A 22,427-nucleotide genomic window follows, 5' to 3' on the forward strand; every position below is an offset into this window, starting at 1 on the left:
AGTTGAGTAGACAGAGAGGACCAAGGAGATCCTCAAGGAGACAGGACATGGGGCCTGATTTAGAGTGGGGCTGACGGCGGAACTGGGGAGAGCGGGGGGAGAACACACCGTGACCAAAGGTTAGGCTCAGAAGGGCTCTCAGTGCTCTTGCTCAAGGTTCATTTCTCAGAAGGAAATGAGCCAAGAGAACTAATGGGAACATGTGGAGAAACAGGAGGCTCAGGGGCCAGGAAACAGGAGGAATTTCAAGGAGCAAAAACCCAGGCTTTACAGGGAACCAAGGAAGAGGGGACCAAAAATGCAAAAAGGGGAAAGGCTGGCTTCTATTCCTGGTTCTGGAGCTGCAGGGACCGGGACCTCTAAAGCAGAGGGGTGGGGCAGGGAGCAGGAAAGGGTCTGGCCAGGACACGGTGGCGGGAGGCTGGAAGACGCCAGGCAGCAGCTGTAACACGCGCCCATCTTGCCCGGAGGGCCTCGCCCGACAACTGCTTTGAGGCCCACAGTGGTTTCAGGGGTTTCCAGGCAGCAGCACTTGGGGAGGGAGCCTCCTGCACAGGTCCCACTCTTGCAGCCAGGCAAGGTGCAACAGACAGGTGGCAGGGACCTGAAACCATCTTTTATTATGAATTTTAACAGCACCAGACCAGGGAGCAGGTGTGGTGGGCAACCTCCTAGGCATAGTACTGCAGGTTGGCTTTCTTCTTGGCCTGCACCTCCAGGATGCCCTCCATGTAGTCCTCATGCGTGAGTTCCGTGGCGCCCCTGCGCAGTGCGATCATGCCCTGCACCAAGGACAGACAGGCTCTAGGGTGCCTTCCTGCACCCCTGGCCCGGCTCCCAGAGGCCTCGGCCCTCTGAGCCTCTTCCCCCCAACCAGCAGTCTCCACCAGCCAAATGCCCCATCCTGTTCAGCGAAGAGGGGCAAGAAGGCATGAAGTAACCCACTCCCTCACACCATAACTCACCGCCTCCACGCACACGGCCTTGCACTGGGCACCATTGAAGTCATCCGTACAGCGGGCCAGTTCCTCATAGTTCACATCGGGACTGAGGGGTGGGGGGAGGGGGAGAAAGAACCCCACAGGACTCAAGTTACTTATAGTTACGGGGAGCAGTGGGAGACGACGTCCGCCCAGACTCCCCATCAGCAGGAAGTCCACTTGCCCTAGGACTTTGGCTAATACCCCCTTCCCCGCTATGCCTTGTTCCCTTCTCAGTACAAGGACGAAGGGCAGGTAGGTCAAAGCAGACGCCAGGTTATTTTTGTGTCTCTTGAGCTCTAGCCTTCTGGAAATCTGCACCTAAGATGCCAGGGACTGATTCAGCCTGGAGCGGGGGAGCAAGAAGATGGCTGTCTCCCCTTCTTTCGAGGAGCACAGGCCCTGCATCAGCACAGAGCTGCCTTGCTCTCATGTGCCAAGCACTTCCCTTGATGGTGCCACAACCCCACAAGGTCAGTGGCATTAACCCTAAGCACCAGACAAGAAAACTCGGGCTTCAACAGGTAATACCACCTACTGGAGGTCACACAGATCTGAATCCAGATTCCATCTGGCCCCTGGCTGGACTCCCCAGACCCATGCTGGGCTGTGCTCATCTGCTGGGGTGGAGGAGTCAAGGAAACTGAGGGCCTCCCATGGGGGAGGAAGGGGCAGGGTGATTCTAAGGAGCGGAGCACCCAGAATCAGGGCCTGGACCCCAGCAAGACTCTACCTCAGGCTTCTGGGGAGAAACGGAGGTGGCATGTAGATTAGTTCTGTGTGGACAGGGAGAGGAGAAGGGGTGGGCAGAGACCAGGGGATGGGGATGCACAGTACGAAAAGCAACAGAGGGCGCTCCGCTGCTGCCCCTTCAGGTCTCAGCGCCTTGCTCATGTCCTTGCTCACCTGACGTTCATCTTGCGGGAGTGGATCTGCATGATTCTGGCCCGGGCCTCCTCATTGGGCATCGGGAATTCAATCTTCCGGTCCAGACGGCCTGAGCGGAGCAGTGCGGGGTCCAGGATATCCACCCTGTTGGTGGCTGCAATCACCTGAGCAAGGGGAGAAGCGCAACATGAAATGAGGAAGATGGGGCTCCCAGACAGACAACCGTCAAGGCCACGACAGGCGGACAGGCAGCCCAGGGTCCAGATCAAACAGCAAGTGTTAAAAAACAATCTCAATTGTAATTCTAGCTGCACTAGCTGGGTAACCGAGAAGGTGCCCTTCCCTCTAAACTCCGCTTTCTTAATCTGTGATGATGATACTCACCTTTACTTGAGTGTTGGGTTGGAACCCATCCAGCTGGTTCAGAAGTTCCAACATCGTCCTCTGCACCTCCCGGTCTCCAGCCTTCTCACTGTCAAAGCTGGGGCACACAAGAAGCCCGAGACACTGGTGAGGCCACAATTTGGCCAGAGCCTTCCCCTTCTCCAGCCACCAAAAGCCTAACCCAACTGTCCAGGACAGGGAAAGGTCTCGCTCAACCTGGGGCCCCCAGCCCAGGACTGACACAGAACAGGTGTCAGAGACTGGAGAGGCTCCTGGGATCAGCCAGGCTGAGGATAAAACAGTTAGCAAAACCAGCCACAGCCCGGGCTATCCCCCTATGCATGTGCCACTGCAAACTAAAGCTTAGAAATACAGGATCCAGACTTGGACCGTAAGTGGGAGCCCAGGCAGGCATCCCTGAGAAGTATCCCTCAGCCTGAGAACACAGGCCAGGCAACCAATAAAGAATGGGAAAAGTACGTTCTAGAAAAGGAACAACAGGTGCAAAATCTCTCTCACCAGGACCAGATGGACACTGATTATGGAGGGGACCTATAAACCAAAGGGATGCTGGGGCGTCTGGGTGGCACAGTTGGTTAAGTGTCCAACCCTCAGTTTTGGCTCCGGTCATAATCTCAGGGTCATGAGGTTGAGCCCCACCTCCTGCTCTGCATTCAGGGGTGGAGTCTACTTGGGATTCTTACCCTCCTCTTCTCCTTTCCCCTCTGCCCCACCCCACCTCATGAGCTCAACTGCTCGCTCGCTCTCTCCCTCTAACAAATGGCCTTAATAAATAAATAAAAAATCTTTTTAAAAAAATAAATAAATAAACCAAATGGATACTGGGAAGAAGTTGGGGTGGGGACAGGTCCAGGATGAAGTGGAGGGGAGCAGGGAGAGCCACACAGGGGACTAGGCAGGCCATGCTAAATACAGCAATGATCCCAAGAAGCAGTAGGGGCCCATGAAGGGTTTCAAGTAGGAAGTTTGTGGGAGGGAGTGTGAGTACCCGTGAGGAAAGCAAGCAGGTATGAAAGGAACATGCTGGCAGCCGTGAGGAGAATGAATGGTCAGGGAAAAAGCAAGGAAGCTAGTTAGAACAGAATCCAGGACTTAAAACCATAAGAGCAGAGCTGCTGCCACTATTCCAGGGGAAGGAGCGAACGGGGTGGGAAACAGCTGGAATTTACAACAATCTCCTCTGTGGCACTCAGCACCCCCTTACCGCTTAGTGCCGATGGCATCCAGCTCATCGATGAAGATAATGGACGGAGCTTTCTCCTTGGCCAGGGCAAAGGCATCCCGGACCAGCTTGGCACCATCCCCAATGAACATCTGTACCAGCTGGGGGCCAGCCAACTTCAGGAATGTAGCCTGGTGAGGGGGTATGGTGACCAGAGTCGGGCCAAAGGCACTAAGAGAGGTCCCTCTGAGCCCGCTTGGTAGAGCTTTAGCTTCTGACCTTTCCTTCTTCATTCGCCCCCAAAGCACTTACCTTGGTCTGTGCAGCACAGGCCCGAGCCAGCAGGGTCTTCCCCGTACCTGGGGGGCCATACATCAACACCCCTTTTGGAGGCTGGATCCCCAAGTTCTCAAACTTCTCCTTGTGGTTCATTGGCAGGACAATGGCCTCTACCAGCTGCCAGGAAGAAGTCCTGGGTGAGGACAGTGAAGTCTGGAGGGCTCCTACAGCCTGACACTTAATGACTTCAACCCCAACCCTCAACCCTCCTAATGCCAATTCAGGGACATTGCCTCTCCTTCCCCTGCGTCAGAAGGACACAGAATGTTCACTCCCACGAAGGCTGGCTACGGCTGCTCCAGGAACAGCAGGATATGGTTGAGAGGCACCAGAGTAAGAACCAGGAGCCTGAGTTCCAGTCCTGACTCTGGTCCTAAAACTCTGTGACCTTCAACAACTCACTTAATCTCTCTGGACCTCCGTCTCCTAAACTGTTGCATGGCACCCTCCTTACCTCCCTGGGATGCTATAAGAGGCATGCTGGCAATAAGTCAATGAAGAAGAAAAACACAAAAGGCGGACGAGGCTGCTACTAGCAACCAGGGACTCCCTCACCTCCTGAATCTGCTTGTCCAGGCCCCCGATGTCACTATATTGTTCTGTGGGCCTCTCATCCACCTCCATGGCCTTCACCCGAGAGTCATACTCTGTGGGCAGGGTCTCCAGGATCAGATAGGAGTCTTTGTTCACACCCTGGGGACAGAGCACGGAAGCCTTCAGGTTTGTCCCAGCTCAAGACCTAACTAACTGGCTGGGTGGCAGATGTCTGTAGAGTGAAAGAAAATACAGGACTAGGAAAGACAAGAACCAAAGAGCAAGCTGACGAGCTCGGACTCGCTGGGCTCTCTGCCAAGATTCAGGGCCAACAGTGACCTGCGCCTGAGGCAGAGGCTCAACAAGCCAATGGGAGAAACCTCACTGGATAAGCCCGGCCCAGGCTGAGGAACACCACTCACCACCAAGTCTCCTGGCTTTAGCTTTTCAGCATCCACCAACCCAATCACGGGCAAGAAGTATGTCTGTAGGAAAAATTCTAGGCTCAATCTCGGTTACTGCCCTCAATAAAGCACCCTAGTCCTTTCCCACATCCACCCCTCACCCTCCTTAGTTCTATCCCTGAGCTAGCCTCACCTGCCGTGTAGAGGTTTTGATCACTGCACATTTACCCTTCCTCTGGGAATCCAGGTCAATATTGGCACCATCCTCTTCTTGGTCATTGGGATCAACATCTAGAAGCTGGGAAGGGAAAAAGCTCAGTCAAGAAGCCCTGCTCAGCCCCCTGAACTCCTCAGGGCCTAGCATTTCCCAGGCCAAGAAAATCTATCCCCTTCCGCAGACTAGCCCCAACCCCAGCAAAAGTGTGGCTAAAAGCCAGGGGACTGATAAGAACCCTTTAGGTGTTGCTTTTCTGCCCCCAAGAGCTCTCTATCCCCCAAGTAAAGAGGAAACATGTGTTTCTGAAGCCTCTGCAGGGTATCTATGTGTGTGTGTGTGTGTGTGTGTGTGTGCGCGCGCGCGCACGCGTATAACACCCTAGAAATGCAAACTAGGGAGGTGGCCCCTGGAGGTGAGTTCTAACATGCAACGTGGGCCTCAAAACTTCCACCCACTCTTTTTCCAATGGCCCCATAGCAGGCTGCCTCCAAGCTCGGCTGACCCTTTCTCTTCCCCTCCACATACACACACACCTCGATAACGTTGGACACCAGGTATGGCAGGGTCTTGTTCACTTTGATTTTCTCACTGTTCTCTTTGATCTTGTCCTTCATGGCTTGGAGTTCGTGGGTAACTCGCAGTACTTCACTCTTCATGATCTGGGATGAGGGCGAGTGGAAGCAAATGTTCAGCCTTGGCTCAGCTTATCCGAGGGCCCTGTAACGGGTGAGGCCCAGGCTGCCCAGGGCACCTTCCCGCATCCATTCACTCAGTTCTAAGGCTCTCTGAAGAGTGAACCTGACTGTGCCCACCTCCAGCAGAGGGTAAAACGGGCCAGTCTGGAAACCTCCTGAAGTAGTTGTAGCAGAGGGAAAAGAGCAGGGCCCCGAATCAAGCAAATACAGGTATTAGCTTCTGCTTCTAATTAAGGCCTGGGTACTTCACCACAACAACAACCTCTGTTTCCCCATCTATAAATGAGGACTTTCTAAAAGGTTCTCAAGAGGAATATTTAAACACCTCTGCCGGAAAAGGCAGTCCGATGAATCCTCTCAGACCTGCCCTTCCACCATCCTCTCTCTCTTCAGGTCTCTCTTAAGGCTTAGTTTGTCCTCTTTTTCTAATCTGCGGGCCCTATGTCTTCCCGGGAAGGCCGAGAATATGAAAGAAGCCACTGGGATCTCCAGGGCCTGCCCTGTGGGGGCTTCGCTGCCGGCCACTGGGTCTGTGAGCCCACCTTGATCTCACTGTCCAGCAGCCGCGTGCGCTGGATAATCTCTTCTGTGGACATCTTGAGCACCTCCTCCCCGATTCCATCTTGCTGTTTAAAAAGAAAAAAAAAAAAATTTTATACACATACATACACACACGCGCGCACACACACACATATACATATTTATACATATACACACATACACATACACATTTAACTCAGGTCGGGGATTCCGCATCCTCAGATCCCACTCACAGCCTCTGCTTCCCCGCCCATAAAACCAAAATGAAGGAGTCGAGACCCTTGCCCATATCCCAAGCGGCCCCGACCCCGGGACCAGGCCAGACCTTGACCCCCCCCCAACCCCAGCCACTTCCCACCCTCCCACCAAAGGCGTCTTCCCGCTGGCCCCGGCTCCAGGACCCCCAACTCTCCCAGCGCGTACCTCAGCCTCATCCCACACGGTCGCCATCTTCTCCTGCCGAGTCACTGGACTCTAGAGTTTAGGCAGCAGATTCATATCGTGAAGGAAAAGACCGAAAATAGTACTAGACAGATATTTCAGCCAGAGATTAATACTATCTTTCCGAACGCCTGCTCCTGACCAGGGACAGACTCTCTCTCCAATTCCTCACTCCTGACTGAATTAGTTCCCGCCGCCACTACCGCAACGAATCTGCTTCTCCGATTCAAAAGACAAAACCCGGGACACAGGACCCGCCCCCCCACTCCCCCCCTACTCTTGAAACGTAACCACCCACGTCCTGTTTTAAGCCGGGAGGGACAGGTGGATTTGCTATTATTGGTCGGGGCGCGCAGTGGGCGGAGCCTGGATGCAAAACCGGAAGGGGAGGAAGAAGGGATGGGACCTCGAGGGCCCTTGGGAAATGTAGTCTTAATCTAGCCAGCACCTGAAAGGGCGCTTTGCAAGGGGATGATTCGACCTCAGAATCTGGTGCAACTAGGAATTCGGTGATTCGGGAGCTGGCTCAGCCTCACAAACCATAGACAACATACGCCAGCCGTGTGCAGAGAGCCAAAAAAAAGGCATGTCCAAGGTTACCAGAGAGAATCATTAACCAGTTTTAAAGAGAAATCGCTGCTTCTGTTAACTTCTGAGCAGGTGCCCCAGAACTGCCCACGTGGGAAGAACGGAATTGACAACAACCTCTACAATTAAAAAACATTATGACTCACATCTGTAATCGTTTCTTGTCATCTCAAGGCTTAGGGCAGATCTTTGGGTCATATAAGACTAATTTTTGTTGTATCTGTGTCCCATTGCTCTGGAGGATCTCTGCTTATGATTCGAAGGCAAGACCCAGGGAACCCCTAAAATGAACTTCATGTAAGCCACATGACATATATTTTCAGCCAAGCCTTCACAAAGAACCCCTAAACTTGGTGGGAATCTCTCTAGTGGTTGTCTTTCTTTCTTTCTTTCTTTCTTTTTTTTTAAAGATTTTATTTATTTATTTGACAGACAGAGATCACAAGTAGGCAGAGAGGCAGGCAGAGAGAGAGGAGGAAGCAGGCTCCCTGCCAAGCAGAGAGCCCGATGTGGGGCTGGATCACAGGACCCTGGGATCATGACCTGAGCCAAAGGCAGAAGTTTTAACCCACTGAGCCACCCAGGTGCCCCTGTCTAGTGGTTTTCTTGGAAGCAGTTGAAAGCAGAAATTTCTTCAAATGACAGCATTTGCTAAAGGTTAAGTGACTTGCCCAAGGTTATTCAGTGAGTCCTCCCAGAAGCTGCTGACCCCAAATTCACACTTGTCAGAGCTGTCTGACGGGAATCAAGAAGATTGGATGAGGAAGAAGCTGTCCTGTCTGCACTGCCCCAGCACACCCACAAAAAGAGTCAGAATCGCTGGGCTCAGGTACAAACAGTTTATTTTTCTATAAAGAGCAAAGTACAAAGAGGCAGAGAGGGCAGCCGAGCCTGGAGGAGCAACAGTGGGCAGGCCCTGGACCCTGGCAGGTTGGAGGAGGCCGCTGCCCAGGGCTAAACAGGGTCTAAGGTGTGACCAGTCAGGGGCCTCCAGCAGGATGATGGACAAGGAGCAGGGAGAGATGAGGCAGAAGCCCAAGGCTGCTTGTGGGATTCACACAAAGCCAGGCTTCATGGAGGAGCGGCGGCAGTTGGGGCAGCTCCGTGTCCCGTTGTTCTGCAGGCACCTTGGGAGGCAAAGGAGTTCTGTCCATTCACTGAACCCAGGCTTCTGTCCTGGGCCTGGGCTCTCTCTCCTTCCCTCCCCTCTGCAGGAGCTGGGACGGCCCCCAGGCTCCTCCTGGTGGCCCTGCTTGCCCCTGGCACTCAGTCCTGGGGCTTCCAGGAAGTCAGTAGTCAGGAGGTCAGCATGGAGGCCAGTAGCTGTCACAGCCCTGAGGCAGGTCTAGCCTTGGGTGTGTGAGTCCCGTGGCCTTTGAGAGGCCTCTCTGAATTCTCTCTGGGGAGAATCGTGATCGCCACCCCCTAGGGCTGCTGGAAGGATTCAATGAGTTATTACAGGGGAAGCTTTTAGAACACGCTTGGAACGCAGAGGGGGCTACATTCAGTGTTACTACTGTGGTCAGGCCAGCGGGGGCCCCAGCGTACCCCAAAGATACCGTCGGTGCCCCCTGCCCACCGGCCGGGAGCCCTCACCTGAGGTGGAAGATGTGGGAACACGGCAGGGCCTGCAGCCGGCTATTCCTCTCACCGATGGACTCACCGCACAGGCCGCAGTAGAGCTCGGTCTCCTCCACGCACTCGTGGAAGCGCACCACATGCGCCCGCAGCTCGCGCTGCAGCCCCTTGCTGCGGCAGATGCTCTCGCTCAGGCAGTGCAGCTTGAGCTGGCTCAGCTGGGGCCAGCGGGGACCAGGTCAGTACTGGTGAGCACCACCCCCTTGCCCGGCCCGAGAAGCTGTCCCCGGGGCCCCACCCAGCGGTCAGGACACACAGGGTCTGGTCCCGGCGGCCTTCTTGCCTCTCGGATGGGCCTAGGAAACCAGTCCTGCCCTCTCCCGGCCTCAGTTTCCCCTTGTGCAGAATGACAGGGTGGGTGAGGCAGGAGGTCCAAACCCTTAGAACTCGCCAGGAACCCCATGTTTATGAAGGACTTTATTGACCAGATCCGCTGATTGACTCCATCTGCTCTCCTGTTTTTGTTAATTAAATACACACATCAGGTCAGCATTTCTGACCGACCTGAGATACTTGGGTAAAACTGAGTTGCTATAACCTATCCAAAAACAAAGATCTTTGGCATTTTAGTTGGGCTCTGCACCAGATCTCAAAGAAATTCGTATCTTTTAGATACTGAGCCTGTTTTCAACATTTAAAGGTTTGGATATAATCTTTAAATTCGAGAGGCCACATATACTACAGGAGGAGCACGGACTTAGGAGTTAAGACAGACCAGGTACAAAGTGTGGGACCTGGAGCACCTTCCCTGAGCCTCAATTTCCCTACCTGTAAAATGTGGCTTGGAGTGCCCACCTTGCTGGTAGACAGTGAAGAGTGGGACCAATACCTAGAAGAGCCTGTGTGTGCCCAGCTCTTAGCAGACCCATTGTTGGAGTTTTTAATGACCACCAAGAAGCTCTGAGGAATTCTGATGTCCTCTGAGCTGTGGAATTCTTCCCTGCCCTCTAAAGTGCTCTGTGTGTGAACGAGAAACAGCCAGGGTCTGGGAATGGGTTGGGGGCAGCTCCTGGAGATCCAGAAGGGTTCAGGGAAGCCCTCTCCCCACACCCCAGGTCCCATTGGGCTCTTGATTCCAGACCCAGGAGACAGAATCAGGTCTGACCTTGTTCCCCACTTCCTCGGCCAGGTCCTGGGCTTTCTCGATGGCATCCAGAGCCTGAAAGGCAAGCACAGGCCAGGGCTGCAGGCAGAGCTGTCTAACAGAGGCCTTGGCTCCCAGGAAAGGAAGGGGCCGAGAGGGGCAGGCCTGGGGAGGGCCGCATCGCTGGCCGGCTGCCCTGCGTATGAACGTAGCAAAAGCAGGCTGGAGCCCAGTCACAGAGCTGTGTGGTCAAGTTACCTGCTGCCTCAGTTTACTCAGATACAGAATGGGAAGAATATTCCTGTCTTACTGAGTGTCGTGAAATCGTGAAAGCCGTTAAAACATCCTGAGTTGCAACCCAGCTCTGGCCCTTTGCTAGCTGTGGGTCTGGGCACATCATGGGACTTCTCTGAGTCTGGAAAATAACTTGGAATGGACTCACCTCATGGGATTCAGGTGAGGCTGATGTTAGACAAAATCTCTGAAAGAGTCCTGCCCAGGACCAGCCCCACAGATTGTAGGCTGACCTACTGGCTCCAAATGGGAGCACTGGGGAGAGCCAGGGGCTGCAGGAAACGGGCCCGCCTCACCTTGTCCAGCGCCTTCCTGGCTATCCAGCATTTGGCCACGCCCAGCAGCACCTGCACCTGTCCCAGGCGGTTTCCAATCTCAGTCATGATGCTCATGGCGGAATCGTACCTGGGGAAGGCTGTCTGCACAGCCAGGGGGAAGGTGCAGTCAGACTGGGCCAGGCCTGCCACCCCTCCCTGTGCACCCCAGGGAACTCACCTCCAGGTCCCCGCGGCTCCGGTGGATGTCAGCAAAGCAGAGTAGGCAGAGCGCCTGTAGTGGCCGGTCCCCGTGCTGTAGAGCAATCTTCATAGATTCCTGTGAAGGGAGGCTGGAGCCTCAGGCCTGCACACCTGCCCCCATAACGCTGGGGTGTCATTATTCAGTGGGCCCCTCTGACAGGGCAGCCCAAGGATCGCCAACATCCTTGGGGCCCAGTACACCTAGCACGGTACTGTGGCCCCACTTACGGCCCCACTGAGGCCTCACAACATCCAGGGAAGTGGACAGAGATGACTCGATCGAGGGCACCTGACTGGTAAGTTGCAACACAGGATTTGAACCCAGGTCTGTGGCACTCCAGAGACCGGCTCTCCTGCTTAAAGTGCCCCACAGAGGGGATGTGTCCGGGGAGGGCAGAGGGAAACTCCCTCCCCTGAGAATGGACTGGAAGGGAGTGAACTTTTGCAGCCCAAGGCAGGGGTGGGGGGTGGAGGGTAATTAGAACAAACGCATCCTCCAGGGACTCATGGAGAAGGGGGTCAAGGGGAGATCTTGGGGCCCTGAGAGGCTGATAGGGAAGGGGGACATCCTAGCCCACACCACCACCCTCCACCTGCCCATCTTCCCTCCTGCCCCACCTCACAACACTCCATGGCGCTGCCCAGGTGGCCCAGCAGGCGGTAGGCCACGGCCATGTGGTACTGGCTCATGGCCCGGTACTTGAGGCTCCAGCCTTTGCCGTAGTCGCTAACGAGCTCTGCGGCCTTGCAGGGGAAGAACAGGGCTTTCTCGTAGTCCTGCGGGGGACACAGGGAGGAGGTGGGACAAGAATGGGGCACACTGAATGGCAGGAGCTGCCCTGAAGTCCAGGGCTCTAGGGCCTGCCTTCTCCATCAGCTCAGAGGCCCCGCTGGTGTTCACTCACTCACTCGGGCTCCCAGGAGCGAGTGGTCCAGGCAGAGGGAACGGCCACCGGAAAGGTGTGCGCTCCACGAACGGAGGAATTCTCATCTGTTTGCGGACGCATCCCAAGAGCCTAGCACAGTTCTTGGCACTTAGTTCTTAGCACAACGGATATTTGTTGAATGAAAGAATGAGTGAGAAGGCACAAAAATACAGCTGGCGTCTCCTCTCACACAAAGGGGGAGTACCGGGCCCCCCACTCGTGTTTGCCCTCCAGTACGCGGCAGCGGGTGCTCACCAACGGCTCAGTGCCCGCTTGCCAGCGCCGTCGGCGCCGAAGAACGTGGAACAGACTCACTGAGGCAGTGAAATCATCCTTTCTTTCTCCTCAAACCTCCAAGTACTCTTTCTACCTGTCTGTTATCAGCTAAAGCCCTTGCTTCATACTCCACAGGGAAAACAGAAGAAAGTCAGAGAGGACTCCCTTCTCCACCAAATCCTCGAGATGGACCACTCTGTCTCCTTCCTGCCACTCTAGAGAAGGACCCCGGCTCCTACAGAAGTGAGTTCCTCCACGGGGCTTTGGAACCAAGCCTCCATCTCTTTCGACTCAATCACTCCCATCGTTGTACAAATGCATTCTGCCATTTCTTACCTCATTAAAAAAAAAAAAAAAAATCAGGGGCGCCTGGGTGGCTCAGTGGGTTAAAGCCTCTGCCTTTGGCTCAGGTCCTGATCCCAGCGTCCTGGGATTGAGCCCCGCATCGAGCCCCGCGTCGGGCTCTCTGCTCAGCAGGGAGCCTGCTTCCTCCTCTCTCTCTCTCTGCCTGCTTCTCTGCCTACTTGTGATCTCTGTCTGTCAAGTAAATAAATAAAATCTTAAAAAAAAAAAAAAAACAAACAAAATCAACCTCATGTCCCTTCAGCTACAGCCCTATAGCTCTGCTCTTTCTCGTGGGAAATCTATTTGATCTTTCACTTCATATCTAACAAGCATCTTCAAGTTCATATGACCAAAAGAGAACTCTTGATAACCCCAACAAAGGCTTGTTCCTCACAAATTTTGTTACGTACTTTTTTTTAAAGTTTTATTTATGTAAGTAACCATTGTGCGCAACATGGGGCAGGACCTCATGACCCTGAGATCAAGAGTCCCACGCTCCACCAACCAAGCCAGCCCAGTGTCCCTTATGGGGCACCTTTTAAATTTGAAGGCATGTAAGTGTTTTACAGCTTCAGAAGTTTTTAATTTAATTTTTTTAAAAGCCAAAAAATAGAAAATGGAATTATTAACATAATTCATTAATTATGGTAATGTTTAATTATAGGATTACTATAATATAATAATACAATATACCATTAAAATAAGATATTATTATATTACAAAGTATTATATTGCATTATAGTACTATAACCACACAGAAAAAGATAATTATTTCAAATGACCTTGGAATGTATGTCTTTGGACGTTCATCCAAAGTGGGATATTTGACAAAGACAAAAGAAGGGCAAAGAAATCTTAAACTTCCTTCAGTTGTCTCTTTTTTTAAAAAGTAATATTGGTATTATCTTTGGGAAGTTTTTTGTTTTGTTTTGTTTTGTTTTGTTTTGTTTTGTTTGTCAGAAAGAGAGCGAGCAAGAGCGAGCACAGGCAGACAGAGTGGAAGGCAGAGTCAGAGGGAGAAGCAGGCTCCCTGCCGAGCAAGGAGCCCGATGTGGGACTCGATCCCAGGACGCTGGGATCATGACCTGAGCCGAAGGCAGCTGCTTAACCAACTGAGCCACCCAGGCGTCCCTCTTTGGGAAGTATTTTGTGTATTTTGTAGGATAAAATAAATATGCAGTCGTGTTGCTAAAAGCCAACATTTTCAGTCTAAGGACAAAGAGAGTCCAGATTAAAATAAATTAAGGGGGTGCCTGGGTGGCTCAGTGGATTAAGCCACTGCCTTCGGCTCAGGTCATGATGTCAGTGTGCTGGGATCGAGCCCCACATCGGGCTCTTTGCTCAGCGGGGAGCCTGCTTCTCTCTCTCTCTCTCTCTCTCTCTCTGCCTGCCTCTCTGTCTACTTGTGATCTCTCTCTCTCTGTCAAATAAATAAATAAAATCTTTAAAAATAAATAAATAAATAAATAAATAAAGGAAAATCCCAGGACGCTGGGATCATGACCTGAGCCGAAGGCAGCTGCTTAACCAACTGAGCCACCCAGGCGTCCCTCTTTGGGAAGTATTTTGTGTATTTTGTAGGATAAAATAAATATGCAGTCGTGTTGCTAAAAGCCAACATTTTCAGTCTAAGGACAAAGAGAGTCCAGATTAAAATAAATTAAGGGGGTGCCTGGGTGGCTCAGTGGATTAAGCCACTGCCTTCGGCTCAGGTCATGATGTCAGTGTGCTGGGATCGAGCCCCACATCGGGCTCTTTGCTCAGCGGGGAGCCTGCTTCTCTCTCTCTCTCTCTCTCTCTCTCTGCCTGCCTCTCTGTCTACTTGTGATCTCTCTCTCTCTGTCAAATAAATAAATAAAATCTTTAAAAATAAATAAATAAATAAATAAATAAAGGAAAATCCTGAAACATTAGATTTGAATTGCAAATATTAGCGTAAACTTCAGGGGTCTTGGCAACTACAAAGACTTCAAAGCCATCACAACCCAGTAGCAATGAGCACCTTAGAACTCACATTTGGTCTTTAATACAATTTCCCACCAAATACAACCCAGAGAAATGACTGATTCCAGGTCTGGGGCAGGGAATATACAAATTGAGCCTGGGACAGTTTATTGTTCCAGAAAACAAAAGCACTTTCAGTGTTTAAATTAAGTCTCTCCAAAAGGACACAGGAGCCTTATTGAAGGAATTCCATTACCTAAAGTCACAATAATTTGAGCATCACAAAGCACAATATTGCTATTAACTGAAGAAGACTGCATATTTTTTTAAAATCCAGGATTTCATAACAGTACTCCAAAAAGCAAAACAAATGAGTGTGGTCACTGAAGGCAGCTATGACTTTGACTCCTCCTCATCAAAGTAGGAACTAAAGGAAAGGAAAAAGTATTTATTCCATCTTTCCTCTAGGAACTGCCTTTCAGAGGAGCCAACTAGCCCTAACTGATAGGGGAGAGTTCTTCCTTAGAGAAAACCCCAACAACTGTGGAAGGATGGGTGGAACTTTGAGATCGGCATTTCCTTTCAGTTGAAATAAGAGAACTAATTCAGGCAAGAAACATCACTGGATGTTAAATCCATTATGGAAACTGTGGCCGCAGAACTGAATTTTTTCCCAGGGGGCCAGAGCGTCACCGCGCCCCCCCCCCCCCCCCCCCGCGCCAGTTCACCTGCTGGTCACAAAGGGAAAAAACGTTAACCCTAAAACAGAGGGATGGGGTTGTCGCCCCCCTGCTACCGGAGGTGATAAAACACGCAACAACGCTTACAGTCTTCTCACCAAAAAGGTGTGATCCCTCACTGGTCACTAAGCTCTAGTTTGCAAGGGAGCAAAGGGGAGGAAGAAAAGAGACAATTCACAGTCACGTGACTCCTCGCGGACGGATGGGACGAGATGAAAGCTGTTACAGGGCAGCCAGTTTGCCATGTTAGACAAATCCTGGAAAACGAAGGGGAAGGGAGAAATCTTCCACTGGAATAGACTTAGGAGACAATGCTCACTGCTCACGTGCCTCGGGTCTGTGTTCCAATTTACAGAAGCCAAGGGTAGAGGCGTGTTTTCAGGATAAGCAGAGAAACTCTAGAGATAATTGGGATTATGTAAGAAAGTGTCCTTATATAAGAAAATGTCTCTCTTTTTTTCTTTCACAGATGCATACTGAACTACTTTGGGGTAAAATATCATGATGTGTATAATTTCCCGTCACAACGCTTCAGTTAAAAAGCATAAATCAAATATGGCATCATAGTAATTAATCATTGTTCAGTCTACGTGGTGGGGCTGTGGAGTCTCCGTATATCCTTCTCTCGATTTTCCTGTATAGTTAATTGTCTTCATAATAAAAAAGGTTTTAAAACACCCCATCCTTCCCCCATCTAGCAAATCTGAGTGGGTTCTTTCTATGTCTGGTTGCTAAAAACAAAATCCTCGGGCTGGTCCGGGATGAGCTTCGTTTCCTCGTACCCCACCTCTGATTCATCAGCATTTAATAGCCATTGGCCCCAAGATTTATTAAGCATCTACTGTGTGCCCAGCACCAACATGCCCCATGGGTCAAGCACAGCCTGGATGCCTAGGGCTCCCAGGAGAACAAGCACTTGACCAGAGACAAGCCATAGGTCCCTGGAGCCATCAGTTCATCCCGACCTGCCTTCTCCCCTCCCCGCTTACCTCTTGGTTCTCACCACCTGCTCCATCCTTCTCACACACGTGTAGCAGCCATGCTGGCCTCCACCGTCCCTGGAACCAGGCCAGCTATGTCCCCACACCGTCCCAACCCAGGGCAGGGTTTTGCTTTCGCTGTTGTCACGGTTAACCCTCTCATGTGCTTCCAGTCATCAGACTGATAGCTCCATTATGAGGCCTTCCAATCACCTTATTTGAAATTTGCAACACCCCATTCTCGGCACTTCCACCTCCTTTTCCGCTTTCCTTTCTCTTAAGCACTTTCTGGCCCGCTGCATGATTGATGTACTGTTTGTGTTTATTTGACTTTTTCTGGAATGCAAGCTTCACAAGGCCAAGGGCTTTGCTGTTGTCTTCATTGCTTGCATCCCAAGCCCACAGAGCCCAGCACAGAGCAAACAGTCAATAAATACTTGAGGAATGAGTCCTTACAACCGCGCTGGAGGGTGGGTCCTATCCTCCCCGGTTTTATACATGTCCCTACCACGGTTCAGAGATGAGAGATGTCAAGACCACAGAGCAGACACAGGGCAGTATGGGTTCATGGCCAGTCCTCACAAGGAGCCTCCCATTGCCCAGGAAGGCAAACAGACCAAGGTGTGAATCCTGGCCCTGCCTTTCCTGCTAAGCCCCCACCTTCCTGGGTGAGCCTTCCTTCTCAGACTGTCCTGCATGGGAGGACTGAGCAAGGTCCTGAATGGGGAGCGTGGCTCACAAGAGGGTGACAGGGGACCCGAGCCCGCCCCCTGCCCCCGCCCGGCCCCTGCGCCCCGGGCCCACCTTGACCTGGGCGTAGAAGCTGCCCAGGCTGCAGCAGACGCGACACTCGAGCATGGCGTCGTCATTGTTGTGGGCATAGCGCAGGGCCTTCTCGAAGCTCTCCAGGGCCTTCTGGAAGAGGCTGAGGCCCAGAAAGGCATTGCCCATGCTCAGGCTGACCTGGCCGCCGAGCTGGGCGCCGGCCCTGGTGCCCGGCAGGCCGAGGCAGGTCTTGCAGTAGGAGATGGTCTTGTGGAACTCACAGAGCTTCTCGTTGCTGCGCGCCAGGTTCAGGTAGCTCTCCAGAAGGAAGTCAGCATCCTCCAGCTCCCGCGCGGTGTCGATCTGCACCACAGCGAACTGCCCGCGGGTGGGGGCGGGGCGGTCAGCCCGGCCTCCGAGCTTCACACCAGGGCCTCCTCCCTGCCTCACAGCCAAGGCCTCGGGTGAGTCCTCTGCTCTCTGGCCACGGGCTGGATGCGCCAGACTCGGAGCCACACTCAGACCCATAGCCCTCACCTTTCGGTCTCAGCCTACCTGGGCCACCCACCCACCCTCTACCCCCAGCCCCAAACCTGGAGCCCAGGCACCCGCCCCAGGCTCCAACTCAGAATCCCAAACGGGAAGGCTGGAAACTAGCTGCCAGACCCAGCCTGGAGATGGCCAAACCCTGAAGTGAAAAGCTCTGCCTCAGTCTCAGGGCCAAGTTCAAGGCCACAGGGTGTTCGACTAGACTCCGAGCCCCCGTGGGGCGGCTAGCCTGGGGGACAGGGGGTGTCTGAGGCGGCGGGAGGGTCGGAAGCCTGGGGATAGGCAGCCTGGGCCCACCTTCAGCATCTCCTTGTAGCGGCCCATCTCTGAGTGTGCTGTGACCAGGCAGCCCAGCACGCGGAAACGCCCCACGAGGTCCGCGCTCTTCTCCAGCACCTTCATCCACACGTGCAGTGCCTTCTCTGTCTGGTTAGACTGGTACAGCTGGAGCCCCTTCTCAATCTGCTGCTTCGTCTGGTCCTGCCCCATCCTTCCAGAGCCCTGGGCCACAGGAGGACGGAGAGACCCTGGTGGCTCTGGGATTCTAGGCGTTCATGGCAGGGACCCCAGTGCCAGTTGCCCACGGAGCCCCAGGAAGGAGAGCCGCACCAGGCAGGAGCCGAGCAGGGCCTGGATGGAGAGCGGGCGCCACCCTGGGAACAAAGCTGGTCCGGCCCCTGTCTGCAGCTGTCCCTGCCAGTTGGGGCCACGTGGCCGCGGAGGAATGTCAGCCACAATGTCACGCGGGCCTCAGCTGTACCCACCCCCAAGCTGGGAGGCGGCTGCCCAGAGATCCAGGCACCCTGCTCCCCAGGCACCCCCTTTGGTGTCTCTTCAGCTCCTCTGACACTGACCCCAACTTCCCTGGCAGAGTGGGCCCTCCAGGCAGTCTGGCCAAGGAGCTGCCTCCAGGGACAGGCTGAGGGCCTGGAGGAAGCAGCGATGCAGTGAGGCAGGTGGCCAGCCCTGAGACCTGCCTCTCCCTATCACAGCCCTCTTCCTAGAACTACCCTCCCTCCGGCTTTGATTCTGGGATTTGCTGGGCACCGACGGCTCTAATCCATAGGCATGCCCACACCATTCCCAACATCTCGTCCTAGCTCACAGTATGGCCCAAGCCAAGTCATTCACCCCTCCATGCCTCAGTTTCCTCATCTGTCAAATGAGGGTAATCATGACCTCATAAACCCTGACTCAGGGGTTGTTTGAGCAGCACAGGGTGGTGGGGAACAGCGGGGCCCCTGGACCCAGGCTGACTTTGCCTTTTATTAGCCGTGTGGACAGTGTGACTTTGGGCCAGAGTGTACCACTACCCACCACAGTGGACTGCTGGAACTGATGACTTATTAGTTGATGAGGACATAGAAGAGCAGGGGGTCATCCCAAGCTGTGTCCGTCTGCTCCATGACACACCGCCTACCAGGGACAGGAGTTGACCCCTGAAGGGTTAAGAAGTGTCCCAATCCCAATCCCCACCCCAGTTTGAAAGGTCCCTAATAATGAGCTCTAACGCCAGACACTGTGGAGAAGGGCAGTGTCTTATTCAGGGAGGAGACTCTTGAAATGTGGGGGCTCCTAGTACTGAGAGGCCCGGGTAATGGGGCCCCGCCAACTCCATCAGCTCGCCTCCCCCATTTTTCTCCTTCCTCTCTGCACACCAGGCTCCTTCTTGCTCCGGGGCAAAGTTCATCCTTTCAGTGTGGACAGTTTTTAGTACATTCACAAATTTGTGCATTGATCACCACTCATTCCAGAACGTTTTCACCATGTCAAAAAGAAGCCCATACTGATGACCAGTCTCTCCATTCCCCCAGTTATGGTGGAATTGTGTCCTCCCTGATTCATATGCTGAATTCTCTTTTTAAAGATCCTCTTTATTTATTTGAGAGAGAGAGAAAGAGAAAGAATGTGCAGGGAAAGAGGCAGAGAGAGAAGCAGGCTCCCCACCGAGCAGCGAGCCCGACGCAGGGCTCGATCCCAGGACCCCAAGATCATGACCTGAACTGAAGGCAGATGCTTAACTGGCTGAGCCACCCAGGTGCCCCAATTCTTTTTTTAATTTTTAAAGATTTATTTAGTTATTTGAGAGAGAGGGAGAGGGTGCGAGAGAGTGTGCACACATGGACCCAGGGAAGGGGCAGAGGAAGAGGGAGAGAAAGAATCTCAAGCACGTTCCATGCTGAGGACGGAGTCCAGTCCTCGGGGCTCAATCTCACCGTCCTGAGATCACAACTGGAGCCGAAATCAAGAGTCAGACATTTAACCAACTGAGCCACCCAGGCTCATAAATTGAATTCTTTTTTGTTGTTGTTTTTAAAACCTCAGAGACTCCTCTGAGTGTGTGTGTGTGTGTGTGTGTGTATTTTAAGATTTTATTTATTTACTTGACAGAGAGAGGGCACAAGCAGGGTGAGAGGCAGAGAGAAGCAAATCAGCAGGGATCCGGAGCATGGGATCCCAACCTGGGACTTGATCCCAAGACCCTGAGATCACGACCTGAGCCAGAGGTAGATCCTTAACTGACTGAAGAACCCAGGCTCATATGTTGAGTTCTTAACCCCCAGATGGGATGTACTTGGAGACACCATCTCTAACGAAGTAAAGTGAGGTCATTAGGGTGGGCCCTAATTCAGGTTGACTAGTGACAGATCAGGACATGACACACAATGTAAGACCAAGTGAAGACACAGGAAAAAGACAGGCCCTCTACAAGCGAAGGAGAGAGGCCTCAGAAGGAAGCCACCCTCTCAACCACCTGATCGCTGACTTCTGGCCCCTGGAACTGTGAGAAAATAAATTTCTATTGTTTAAGCCACTCAGTCTGTGGCACTTTGATGTTTAGGTTTAGTTATTTAAACAATCTCTACACCAGTTGTGGGGCTCAAACTCATGACCCCGAGAGATCAAGAGCCGCACGCTCTGTGGGAAGCCAGGCGCCCCATTGATAGTTCACTGCGGGAGCCGGAGCAAACCCATGTACTCCGCAGCCTCTATCTGCTTTCCATGGAACTGTCTAATCTGGCCATTTTATGTAAATGCAATCATACAATCCGTGGCCTTTGGGGACTGGCTTCTTTCACTTAGCTTCACATTTTCAAGGTTCATCGGTGCTGGAAATCAGTACTTCATTTCTTTTTATGGTTAGTAGTATTCATGGTCTGGATCTACCATTTTATTTAGCCATTCATTAGCTGGTGGACATTTGGGGGGTTGTTTCACTTTTTTGGCTTTGGTAAAGAGCAACGGCGCTATGAACATTCGTGTACAAATCTTCCTATGTTCATCGTGTTGATTTCTTTAGCTTCTGAAGAATTGCCAAACTGTTTGCCCCAGGACGTTTGTACATCTTGATTCTTTTCCTCCTCCCCACCCCAACGTTCTGCCTAGTGACATTCTAGTTAGGGTGAGTCAGCTTGTTACGTCTCATGGAGAATTACATTCCATTCTGATACAAGACTTCTCTCTATAATTTTACAGTCATCAGTAAGGTCATTTGCTCATCATCTGTTTCTCCGACTCAGATGTGTGAACAATGATGTCTCAGCCACCACTATCTCTAGAGCAAGGCCAGGCACACACGGATTACTCAGTAAATGTGCTGAATGAATGAATGAATGAATGGGAAAAAGGTCTAATTTTTGAAAGGTAAAGCAACTGTTGCAGGCTTCACAGCCGATCTGCCATGTTCCTGCCCCAGCCCGGGGCAGAGATGGCTTCCTGTTTACTGTGAGCAAAGCAGGTCCAGAGAGGGGCAATCTGGAGCAGCGGGCACATCACCGGCTTAGGGGTCTGTGCGCCAGGGTCACAGCCCAGCGGAGGTGGAGGGGATGGGGCAATGCCCCCAGGACTCCCCAGGGGGAAGTTCTCTGCAACCCCCACCCCAGGAAGCTAGGAGAGGAGGCGCGAGGGAGTGAGAGAGTCGGCTGGGCTCTTCCTCTCATCTGGGAAGGTGGGTCCTCAGTGAAAGTTAACTCCCGGAGGGGAAGGAAGCTGGGCCCACACGGAAAGTGCTGAAGGGCTTGCAGATTTTCTCCCACTCACTAGTCCAGACCCGAGCTTGGCGGGAAGGAAAGGATGTGGGCAGCCTGCTTCTGTGCCCCAAAGGAGTCTGGGAGCTTCTTGGGTACCTGGGAACTTAAGGGATCCCAAAACTTGAAAATCTGACAGGAGGAAGGTTTTCTCTGCCCCAGGCTCTGCCCTTCGCTGACTACTGCATACACTTATGTCAAGGTCCTGCTCTGTTAGGACAAGGGCTGTGATTTGTCTTTGTATCCTGAGCCCCCGCACAGCCCCTGGAAAAGTGAGAGACTGGCAGATGACAACTGACATTTTCTGGGCTAAGCGTTTCCTCCAGTTTATAGATAAGGAAACTGAGGCACGGAGCAGTAACACAACCTGCCCCAAACCACCCAGCTAGAGACAGAGCAGGGACTGGATCTGAGCGATGTGACTTAGGGGTCCCACTCTTAACCAAGACACTATTTCTGACGAGGAGGAGGGAGAGGGAGAAAAGTAAAGAGAACGGGAGACCGATTTCCGGAAATCACAGTGATCTTTACCTGACACACAACAAGCTCCCTGGGAACCCTAGCCAAGGCAGCTAGGGTTGGAGAAAGCTAGGGAGAAGCTCAAGTCAAGCCTACTCACCCATGCCCAGCAGTGAAGCGGACATATGGCCCCTGGAAATTGGAAGGACGAGCCACAAAAATCAAACGGGCTTTTCTGGGCCACTTAGCCGCCCAGGGGGGTACGACACGGGGCGCAGAGCCTTCTACCAAGTGCCATCTGTGTCAGGCACCAGCAACAGGCCTCCCAGGTTAGACCCCTGCTTTCTAATCAAAAGTAGAAAATCTAAGTTTGGGCCTGAAGCAGGGGTCTTGCGTCTCCATCTGGCACGTGAGCGCTGAAGAGGTCTGTGTCTGTTGAGCTCCATCTGTTACCTGGGAGAGTTCAGACAAAACTCTGTATTTCTTGCTTCTCCTGGAGACCAGGGGCTCAGGCAAACCAGGCCCTGGGATTCCGCACGGGACCGACCCATCTTGCTCCCAGTATTCTCGCCTTGACACGGAGGCTGAGGGTCCCTTGTCATCTTAGATGAACCTCCTTCCATTCACTTGCATCACCTGTTCCAGAAGCACGACAAACATTAACCCAAGGGGACCGTCCCAGGCCCCC

The 22,427-nt window shown here is 52.7% G+C and overlaps 2 protein-coding genes and 1 long non-coding RNA gene across 3 annotated transcripts; 1 reads left to right on the plus strand and 2 right to left on the minus strand.

Moving 5' to 3' along the window:
- Nucleotides 1-594: 594 nt before the first annotated feature.
- PSMC3 (proteasome 26S subunit, ATPase 3) lies at nucleotides 595-6,740 on the minus strand. The gene is made up of 12 exons (XM_059142009.1): nucleotides 6,588-6,740; nucleotides 6,167-6,250; nucleotides 5,463-5,588; nucleotides 4,906-5,010; nucleotides 4,731-4,793; nucleotides 4,330-4,467; nucleotides 3,748-3,891; nucleotides 3,478-3,626; nucleotides 2,253-2,349; nucleotides 1,887-2,032; nucleotides 966-1,047; nucleotides 595-782 (listed from the first exon to the last, which is right to left on the minus strand). Exons 1-12 carry the CDS (start codon nucleotides 6,612-6,614, stop codon nucleotides 672-674), a joined length of 1,272 nt encoding a protein of 423 aa, XP_058997992.1. The 5' UTR covers nucleotides 6,615-6,740; the 3' UTR covers nucleotides 595-671.
- A 1,278-nt stretch (nucleotides 6,741-8,018) lies between these two features.
- On the minus strand, nucleotides 8,019-18,344 carry RAPSN (receptor associated protein of the synapse). Its single transcript, XM_059142018.1, has 8 exons — nucleotides 17,550-18,344; nucleotides 16,743-17,081; nucleotides 11,346-11,504; nucleotides 10,705-10,803; nucleotides 10,506-10,628; nucleotides 9,937-9,990; nucleotides 8,790-8,989; nucleotides 8,019-8,320 (listed from the first exon to the last, which is right to left on the minus strand). The coding sequence occupies exons 1-8, from the start codon at nucleotides 17,739-17,741 to the stop codon at nucleotides 8,248-8,250; spliced, it is 1,239 nt and encodes a 412-aa protein (XP_058998001.1). The 5' UTR covers nucleotides 17,742-18,344; the 3' UTR covers nucleotides 8,019-8,247.
- Nucleotides 8,877-15,641, plus strand: LOC131812483 (uncharacterized). Its single transcript, XR_009346374.1, has 3 exons — nucleotides 8,877-9,009; nucleotides 12,065-12,172; nucleotides 15,428-15,641. It is a non-coding gene; the product is annotated as an uncharacterized LOC131812483 (long non-coding RNA).
- Nucleotides 18,345-22,427: the final 4,083 nt, after the last annotated feature.

The sequence above is a fragment of the Mustela lutreola genome, chromosome 1 (assembly GCF_030435805.1).
Source record: "Mustela lutreola isolate mMusLut2 chromosome 1, mMusLut2.pri, whole genome shotgun sequence".
NCBI lineage: Eukaryota > Metazoa > Chordata > Mammalia > Carnivora > Mustelidae > Mustela > Mustela lutreola.